Below are 10735 nucleotides of genomic sequence, written 5' to 3'. Positions count from 1 at the left end.
ATCAAGGGCAAACTCAGTCTGACAATACATATTCAACTTACCAGTATCTAATTTCTCAGAACTTGAAAATACCATTCCCCAAATGACCCATATGATTCAACACACATTCAGTGGTGTAAAATACTTTAAAGTACTACTTAAGTAGTTTTTGGTATACTTTACTAGGGTACTTTACTATTTATATTTTTGACAACTTTTACTCCATTACATTCCTAAAGAAAATAATGTACTTTTGACTCCATACATTTTCCCTGACACCCAAAAGTACTTGTTACATTTCGAATGATTAGCAGGACAAGAAAATTGTCAAATTCACTCACTTATAAAGAGAACATCGATGCCCATCCCTACTGCCTCTGATCTTGCGAACTCACTAAACACAAATGCTTCATTTGTAAATTATGTCTGAGTTTTGTAGTGTGCCCCTGGCTACCCGTACATTTTAAAAACAAGAAAAATTGTGTCTGGTCTGGAATGGGAAATTATTTATACTTTTACTTTTGATACTTAAGTATATTTTAGCAATTACATTTACTTTTGATACTTAAGTATATTTAAAACCAAATACTTTTACTCAAGTAGCATTTTACTGAGTTACTTTCACTTTTACTTGAGTAATTGTCTATTAAGGTATCTTCACTTTTACTCAAGTATGACAATTGGGTACTTTTTCCACCACTGCATACGTTATATCTCAAGTGATAACACGCTTGAACAAAGTTTATGTCCACAAGAATAGTAACCATTTTTTTGACCAACTTGGGACATTATGCTATTTCTAGGGGGTTTAGGGTTAAGGTTAGAATTAGTGTTTGGGTTACAATTACGTTAAGGGTTAGGGTTAGGAGCTAGGGTTAGTTTTAGGGTTAGGGTTAGTGTTATATCTAGCTTAGCTGTCAAAGAATGCACATCTGCACAGTTTCACATTGCACCTCTCGTTTAATGACATCTGCCACTCATTCTGACAACCCATTCACCCGTAAAGCAGCACACTGTCGTAAACCATAACAACGTACAGTACGACGAACAGCACGTCGTACCATACATAACAGTTAGGAGCTAGGGTTATGTTTAGGGTTAGGGTTAAGGTTAGGTTTTTGGGTTAAGGTTAGGGTTAAGGTAAGGGTAAGAGTATGGGTTAGGGTTAGGGTTGGGTTTAGGGTTAGGGGTTAGGGAAAATAGGATTTTGAATGGGCCGGAATTGTGTGTCCCCACAAGGTTAGCTTTACAAGACTCTGTGTGTGTGTGTGTGTGTGTGTGTGTGTGTGTGTGTGTGTGTGTGTGTGTGTGTGTGTGTGTGTGTGTGTGTGTGTGTGTGTGTGTGTGTGTGTGTGTGTGTGTGTGTGTGCACGTGCGTGGGTGGATATGTGCGTGCGTGAGTGCGTATGTGTGTGTGTGTGACATTCATCTGTCTCTATCAGATATATATCTTTGAAAAGCTTCGGACCAACTGGCCTTTGTTTTGGGCTCTGTAATGGTTCATTCCAGTTGATTACTCATGTTCTAATGCTAATGGCGAAGGGCTGGTTTAAGGTTTCGGCCCTGTCAGCTGGTCAGATATGTATAATACGTTGTGACAGCACAGGGACCATGTCTCTTTCACAGGGGATTTGATATGTGGGATGAATGTGGTTACCGTCAATGGACATATTAGTGGCCATTATGAGTCAGAGGTGTTGTGCATTTGTTAAGCTTTTCACCGGGATACTGCTACAGCCATACAGGCTAGATGGGGTAGTGTTTCACAACCAGCGGGAATCAGGTTTACTCCCTAGAGTAAAACAGGAGACAAAAGTACTGACTCCTGACTCAAATGTTCATTTTGTGAATTAGCGATGCAACATGAAAATAAATATACAAAGTGAAAAAGTTTTCATGTGAAATGAAACTTGCAGCAATGTTTGAAAAGCCAAAATATGCTTTTTGGTCTTTGTTAAAACACTAACAAAATTGACAATATGATAGCGTAACAGCAATAGCATGACATTGTTGAGTCCAGCGTTTGAAGATAAACACACATAATATCCCTAGGTGACTGACACTTTGTACCGTCTCCATTTAAAAGTGACAAGGTGTAGTACACAACAGAGTAGCATATCTTCATTAGCTGTTAGCTGGAAATTGATATGTCATATCAAATCAACAAATTGTATCATTAGCAGAGGGCATACACACTTGAATGCTGAATAAGGTGACTAAACACCTCAGGACAGAAACACATTACTTTATTGGTTCATACATAGAGTACATACATATGTTTTTGGAGATGTGTTGGGGGCTGCCACACTGGGCGCCCTGGGAGCTGTTGTTGTGGGGGGTTAAATGCCTTAAGTGCCCACAATGGCAGGCAATGGCATCTAGGATTTTACACCAGCAACCCTCCGGCTGCTGGCTTGCCTCTCTAGCCGCTAGGCTACCTGCCACCCACAGGAAGGACATCTAGAAGAACGTGATACAAAGCTATAACCCATCTCAATCTTTTTATTTTATTTTGACGTCCACCTTTAGCATTAATATGTATATCAATTGTTATTGAACAGGGGAAAAGATACGTTTCCACAGCATATCACAGAATAGGATTCTACAACAACTGAGGTACAGAAGTGGTGTAATGGCCAATCATTTTCTGAAAACCAATAGTAAAAAGATTTACAATGTATTACAGCACCTCAAGTAACAGTACTTCTCTTTACAGTTGGCCTTCATGTGCAATGTATGTTGCCTCCTTATTTGAAATGTCATTATTACATATTAGTCATTTTTTGCTGTGAGTGTTTGAGAAATAGTCAATTAACATGAATTACTTAAGTGATAATGCCCTCGAAGCCGGTGTTTGTAGGATATATTGCCACGGGTGTTGTTTGGCCAGAGACTTTGTCTTGGACCGGCAAACCGTGCCAATATATCCTCCGAACACCGGCTTCAAGGGTATTATCACTTTTATACAACGGGTTACCAACATATTCAAATAATGGTTGACATATTTTCATGAACTTTATTTTGAGGAATTTATTAATACTATTTCATCCTACCACAAGATATAGTCCTGACACAAATCTAGGGTTGCTACCCAAGCCGGCTGGTCATTCGTTCTATCGGTTCGGTTGCCAGAGATGTGACCCAGTCGTTCAGTCTTTTTGTTCTATATCTATGGACGTGACCCAGTCATTCATTTTTTGTAATGTTCCATTGCCATACTGCTAACTTACAGTCACGTGAAACAGTGCAGCCAGAATAACAGTAGCCGCGTTTGCATTTGTTTAAGCTGTTTTCTAGTGACATTTATTTGGATACATCCATAACAATGAGCTAATGAGGCGCGATTTCGCCTGCCATAGAAAATGTGCTCTCACCTCAGGACACTATTGTTCAGAGGAGCTAGCCAACAACACAGTTAACACAGCTTCAAACTGACGGTGGAAAGACTGCAAATTAGCTGCACTTTGTTTCGTTTGACCTTTTTTCAATTTATATATCCATAAAAATTATGATTTCGACTGGATGAGAAACGCTGCTGCCTATTTGTTACGTCCCAAAACGTTCATTACTATGGGACAGCTGGAGATCGAATTTGAATATTGAAACAATGTTGTAAATGTCGAGAGAGTTTATACAAATCTCCGCTGTTGAAAACTAAATGTTAGTCTAAAAGAAATGTGAGATAATGTCTAGATACTTTTTATAGTGGAGATCAAGTTTATAAATTGCCTGGCTGGGCTGATGAGACAGTGGATTGTGCAAACAGATGGAAGAGAGTAAATAGGCATTTTAACGTCATAGATTTAGCCAGTGGTAATTTGTGGAATAGACAACGGCTGGAATGCAGTTTTAACCAGTCAGCATTCAGAATTAGACCCACCCGATGTATAAAGTATATTAGAACATTGATATTGACACATCAATTATATATCCATGTGTTTCACAATGATATGACAAAGTATGTCACAAGTGAATTCCTCTTCAATAACATCAACACCTCAAAATTATATTAGAATTATAAAAACCGTAACATTAAGCATAATTACACAACCAATAGGCTATTTTACCCATGTAAATAGGTCATAAAAAATAGTCAAACTCTAATAAGCACACTGAAAAGCAGGGAGACTTTACTAGACACTTGACTCCAAATAAGGTTATTATCATTTATATACAAACTCAAAGAAACTCAGTCTATTCCAACATTGCAGTTAGTTTCCTTCAAAAAAGAAAGCTGTACTCCATCAACAACAGCAGCCTTCCCTCTCTCTAAAATAATATACAGTCTCTTTAATTGGCAATCATTTCCTTCCTCTCCTCCATCAAATGAGTGAAACGGAAGTAAGTCGCTCTTTCTGTATCATTTTCCCCAGGCAGCGTCAAAGAAGCATTGTGTTCTATACGGGGCAATTTGTCTAGACCAACATTTACACTCCCTTTGGGTGAGCTGGCCCCATGCCCCATTGGTCCAGAGAGGTAAGGCCCGCCTCCGTTCTGGATGACTGAGATATCATTGGTCCTCATGGCCAAATTCTTAGAGAAGGAGTCTGTACAGTGGTTCCAGAGACTAAAGGAGTCTCCATTACTGGACCTAATGTCTGGCCTCTGAAGTGGCTCTGATAGCTTCACAGGATGGGTTCCCATAAACATCAATGGTCCGTCCACAGACAGTCTGCGTCCTCGCCTGGTGGGGGCACTACTCCACATGTGAGTTCCCATATGGACCTACATGAGGAAGAGAGCAATGTTGAGTTACACTCCTTTTATGAAGACAAATATCAGTGTAATGATTCGATATACTTAATCTCCCACGATTTAGCATTTGTGAGCACCTTTTGAAATTGGGAAGGGGACATTTGGCCCATAGCATTGACCAAAACTTGCAGAGCGAGGGGGGTGGAGCTACGGCCCTGCTTCCGCTCCCCGTTTTAGTATATTTTCTCATACATCTCCCCAAAAACTTAACTGAGGAGCTGGCGCGAGATTTTTATTCTGGGATGTCGAGACCTTCGTAGGTGGTTTGAAGTCAGATACAAATCTGATTCCTGGCCATGTGACTTGTGTCTGTAACAGTCTAATCTAATTTGTTTGCCCTCGAGTGGTTTTTAGACTGTTATTTGGCATATCTCATTGCTTGCTAACCACTCTGTTGACAGTTTGACAAGAACATGTGGTAGCTATTTAGCTTGTTCATGATTTACAAACAAATGAGTTAATGTGATAGAAAGTTAAACAGCTACCTAGCTAGCTAACTTAGTTAACTGCCCTGGCTAGCCAAAAAGGACTTTTGAAAAGTTGTATCATCTTATCCTTTGAGGCTCTAAAAGTGTTCCTACACTATGATTTTGAACATTCAAAGCAACTGGGAAACTTCCATGGCAGGAATTGTTGTCACCTTAGCTTGCTACATAACTTCCTAGTGATAGGAAGCCTGAGCACCACCACCAATCAGTCTACACCTCTGTGCACACACCTGCCATTACTATGACAACGAGCATAGTCGTGTCAGCAAATGGCTGCTGTCTGAACACACACAAATCAGATGTGGTTACTTGTCTCTTGCTGTTTGGACAGACAGTATTCCAAAATGGATTTGAAAACACAACTGATTTGAGCATTAAGGCCTGAAGTGTGAACAAGCCTTTAGATCATGTATTTTCAGTCTTGTGAAGCAACTGCTTTCTATCCCTCTCAATCGCTCATTTTCTCTTCTCTCAGTCTCCATGTCTTGCTCTGCATAGACTATGGAATATGGTCATTGTAGTTAATTACCACATTTTCTGAGCTAAACTATGTGGAATATTGGCCTGTTGGAAACTACAACTCCCTACTACATCGCACAGTTCAGGCTTGATCTGATTTATCTCTACAGAAACTGCACACGGAGCTCACAGAGCAAATATGAATTGAATGGAATTCAAATCATTGAACCGATGTCAGTCAATTAGTTGTTTAAAAACTGAAAAATAACCTACATTTTGGTTAATTCTGCAGCACTAATGAATGAAATGACGCCCAAAAAACAATATACGGTGTCCATCACTTTCACAGTTTTAATTTTTTTTTGCTAGTCAATCAGTCTAAACCCTATCTCGTAAATGCAAAAGTGGAACGTACCTTCAGATTTCCTTTGGTGGTGAATGCCCGACCACAGACAGTGCAAGCGAACGGCTTCTCCCCAGTGTGAGTCCTCTCGTGGATTTGCAGGGCGCTGGAGGAAGAGAAGGTTTTCCCACAAGTGTGGCAGTAATGCTGCTTGGGAGTTCGTCGAGGTGGCAGCGCAGCGAGCGCTGGGGAAGAGGAGGCTGAGGACATCCTCAAACTCAAACTGCCTTGAAGATCCCTTGGTTCCCCATAGGGGACGCTACCCAGGAAACTGTTAACTTCTGGCTTAATCATTTGGGAGGCCAGAGGATGTACAAAGGAATTGGGGCTGGAAGCAAGGCTGGGAATGGAGGGCTCAAACAACTGGGATGGCAGGTCCCTCATCTGATGGGTTAGCATGTGTTGCTTGAGGTTCCCCTTAGTGGAGAACCCTCTGTTGCACCCTGTGCAAATGAAGGGTCTCTCCTTGGTATGGCTTCGATAATGGATATCCAAGGCACTTTGGCAGGCAAAGGTCTTGCTGCAAATATTGCATGCAGTGTTCTTAAAAATGCCTCGTTGTTCACAGAATGTGTGGGCCATATTAGTGGGATCCTTTAGTGGGTTTAAAGATTTTAGGTGGTGAAGAGATGCCATGCCATTGTCAGTGAATTGCAGAGGGCTTGGATTGATATGTGCCTGGGATAAAGCATTCTGGTACCTTTCCTCACAGCTTGTGGGGCTAGAACATACTGGAACACTCTCACTTGGGGAAAAAAAGTGCTTTGCAGCTGTATTCTCAGAAACAGCAAGTCTCCCATCACTTCGGTCACCTCCAAGAGATGATGAGTCATAGGCATGTTGATCCTCTTTAGCCAGTCCCTTTGACTTAAACCAGCTGACCTGCGTCTCCTCCACTGGCCTAAGATAGTTGAGTTTCTTCTGGGCATCAAAGGAGCCTGCTCCTGTACTGTCAGAAGGAGACAAGCTGTCAGATAAGGAGTTAATAAACCTGGACATGCCTGCAATCCCACAGTCATTGAAGTCCATATCATAATCAGAAAGGTTCTCTATTTCTTCTAATTTCCTTTCATCCACTGAACCTCCGCCAGACTCCATTGACTTTGGGTAGCTCTGTTCAGAGAGAGGGGTGTTGGGAATCTGGCCATCCATGTGCATATGAATATGCTGCTGTAGGACAACAGCGTTGGTGAACTTCCTCTGGCAGATGGGGCAGGAGTGCTGGACCCTCAGTGGCGGCGTGGCACGATGAACTGCATGGTGCGTCTTCAGATTCCCTTTGGTAGAGAACGCCCGTCCGCACACTTTACATCTGAAGGGCCGCTCTCCTGTGTGGGTGCGGTAGTGCATCCTGAGGGCGCTCTGGCAACTAAGTATGCGGTGGCAAATGATGCACTCGTTGAGGTCCGTCATCTTCTTGTCAATGTTCTCCACTAGCTGCTGGAGTTTTGAGGTCTCTGATGTCTGCAGGGGATCATGGACTCCTCCTCCAAAGGGATGTTTGGTCTTGAACTGCTCCGACTTGATGGAATTTCTGCTAATGGAAGTGATGTTGGTGGATACATAGTCAGCTGATCCTTCTTTTCTCGAGCTCATCTTTGAGACAAAGGTCAAAGGGGGTTTAACGTCTTCTCTTTTCAGATTCAAGGTGGGGAAGGTGGGGACTTTTCCAGGCTCTACAAGGTCAACACTCTTGGTAGACTTTACCGCACTAGATGATTCACGTACGCCTGGACTGGAAAGTGTGGTTATTGAGACTGGCTGCTCCTCTTTCTTGATAAGAAAGGGTAAGTTGGGTGATACAGTTGGGAGCAACCGGCCAACAGAAGTAGTCAAGGTGGCTAGGGATGATTTACTCTCCAGCCAGCATGTGACTGGTTTCTGTGGTGGCATAGACATGCCATAAGGGATTCCTGTGCTGGTTGGGATATTGTCAAGGTGTTCTGGAACAGGGTAAGGGTTCATCTGGATGTGGGGGTACCTCTCTTTGTGCCGCTGGAAGTGTACCTTCAAGTTCCCACGGGTGGAGAAACGATTCCCGCAGATGTTGCACTTGTATGGCCTCTCCCCAGTGTGGGATCGCAAATGGATCTGCATGGCACTGTCACTCCCAAATACCTTAGTGCAAAACCTGCATTTGTGTTTAAAGTAAGCCCGTTCAGAAGACATTTTGCGTTCTAAAGAAGTCACGTTGGTTGGTTTGCCTTTCCTTTGTTGGGCTAATGCTGTCAAAGCCTTCAGATCCTCCACAATTGCACCAATGCTTGGTCCAGCGCTAGAGAGTGTTTGATTGCTGGATGGTGGCAGAGGTAGACATGGTTTATTCGATGGGTTTAGCAAGGTACCTGTGCCAAGTGCTGGTGAGTTCATTTTGGTATGGGCTGAAACATTTAGTTGAGGGTATAGACCATTAGCATGAGTGTACTTCTTTCTAGAGTGGTGCTTGCTAACTGCTGAAGCTATGAGTTTACCCATGCTTTGTAAGGGTTCGGTGCTAGAGTGCACAATGCTGCTTCCAAGGGGGCTCTGTGGTAACTGTACTTTTGCTGTTAATCGTTTAAAGTGACTGATGTTGGCAGACTGAGTGGCGAGACTGTGGGCTAACCCAGTGGCTGCAGCTAGCTGCTGGGATAGATGAGAACTGAGGGTTGTCAGCTGGCTGGCATGCGTTGATGCTAGACTAACCTGAGGGCAGCTGGTGGGTGCCTGCGTTGCAGACTCTGATACCTCAGACCTCTGGGAGGCAAACAGTAAGACCTGGTGACAAATCTGATCCATCAGCTGCAGCTGGTGGATCTGTTGCAGCTGCAAAGCCAGGAGTTTCTCCATCAGAGATGAGACGGCCATCTTACTGCTGCCACTGTTGCCGGTGTCCGATCGGCTCTGCTGACAAAACTGGGCCACGGCTACTTTAGTGCTCTCTAGGTTTTCAATGATGACGTTGCTGTTGAACCATGATAATGTCCCCTGCTGTTCCGACAGGTTGTTGCCAGGTTGAGGTAGTGAAATTGGGAGAACTGAGATACATGAGACAATATCCGTCAGGCTGTCAGTACTGCTGCTCCGGCTGCTACTGGTGCTATCTAGCCGGCCATTGCTTCTCTTACTTCTGGAAACATCCATAGAGTCTTCATTCCCCTCTGGTTTCTCCTCCAACAGATCACTGCACTCTTCCATTTCAGAGTTGTTGACTGTTTCGCCTGGTTCTCCTGGTGTACTGGGCGATGAGGCTAGAGGGAACATTTCAGCAGACGACACTGGGTCTTCATTGTCATTGACAATCAGGACTAACTGATTGGAAAAGCAATCCCTGACATGTAGTTCCAGATCTGATAGTTCAACAAACTCAGCACAGCATCTACTGCAGACATGAGCACAGTAGTCCAAGGTGGGGGGAGTCCCTAAACTCTGGTGTGTGCCCCCTGAAACAGACAAGAAGGAAGCAAGGGTTATACATAGTGGCGGGAAGTATTTGGAGGGAGGGATGCTGCAAAAAAAGAAATACCAGGGGGAGGGGGAGGGGTAAGTCCCCCCACGCTGAAGACGTCTATATCGGTCCGCTAATACAGGACTAGTAAAGGCCCAGTGTGCTACTTTTGTGAAAAAAACATTTAATGGATTTCAGTGTTTACCAGCATTTGTAACTTGAGTCTTATAATTACCTGTACAAAAAAAGTTAATCTGATAATACTTGTCGAATATAAAAATACTTGCTTCATATATGTTTATCAGTTTCTTGAAATATTTTGCAAATGCAACTCCTTTCTATGTGAAAACTGAAATAGTATTTTCATTCTTTATCCATTGCAACGTACAGTAGTGAGTGCATACACTTTTGTGCTGGTCCCCCGTGGGAAATGAACCCACAACTCTAGAATTTAGAATTGCAAGTGCCATGCTCTACCAACTGAGCCTCATCATCACATCATCACAAACCACTCGATGTCTCAATGTACTCAAGTACTGTATTGGTCATTGTTTTTCTTCAAGGTGATGGAAAGTCTACAGGTACAAGCGTAGATGACCAGCCTATGTAGAATATAGTAATGTACAGTACCAGAACAAAAGTTTGGACACGCCTACTCATTCAAGAGTTCTTCTAATTTTTACTATTTTCTACATTGTAGAATAATAGTGAAGACACCAAAACTATGAAATAACACATATGGAATCGTATAGTAACCAAAAAAAGAGTTAAACGAATCAAAAAATATTTATATTTGAGATTCTTCAAAGTAGCCACCCTTTGCCTTGATGACAGCTTTGTACACTCTTGTCATTCTCTCACCTGGAATGCATTTCAATTAACAGGTGTGCCTTGTTAAAGTGAATTTGCAGAATTTATTTCCTTCTTAATGTGTTGTGACAGTGTAGGGGTGGTATACAGAAGATAGCCCTATTTGGTAAAAGACCAAGTCCATATTATCGTAAGAGCAGCTCAAATAAGCGAAGAGAAATGACAGTCCATCATTACTTTAAGACATGAAGGTCAGTCAATCTGGAAAACTTCAAGAACTTTGAAAGTTTCTTCAAGTGCATTTGCAAAAACCCGCTATGATGAACCTGGCTCTCATGAGGACCGCACAGAAAAGAAAGACCCAGAGTTACCTCTGCTGCAGAGGATAAGTTCATTAGAGTTAACTGCACCTCA

At 42.5% G+C, this 10735-nt stretch overlaps 1 protein-coding gene across 1 annotated transcript; it reads right to left on the bottom strand.

Moving 5' to 3' along the window:
- Window positions 1-2237: 2237 nt before the first annotated feature.
- LOC106573257 (sal-like protein 1) lies at window positions 2238-9402 on the bottom strand. Its single transcript, XM_014148165.3, has 2 exons — window positions 6097-9402; window positions 2238-4704 (listed from the first exon to the last, which is right to left on the bottom strand). Exons 1-2 carry the CDS (start codon window positions 9325-9327, stop codon window positions 4270-4272), a joined length of 3666 nt encoding a protein of 1221 aa, XP_014003640.2. The 5' UTR covers window positions 9328-9402; the 3' UTR covers window positions 2238-4269.
- Window positions 9403-10735: the final 1333 nt, after the last annotated feature.

This window comes from Salmo salar, chromosome 16, assembly GCF_965601325.2.
Source record: "Salmo salar chromosome 16, fSalSal1, whole genome shotgun sequence".
NCBI classification, from domain to species: domain Eukaryota; kingdom Metazoa; phylum Chordata; class Actinopteri; order Salmoniformes; family Salmonidae; genus Salmo; species Salmo salar.
The sequence above is the reverse complement of the archived record's forward strand: the minus strand, read 5'-3'. Positions and strand labels throughout refer to the sequence as shown.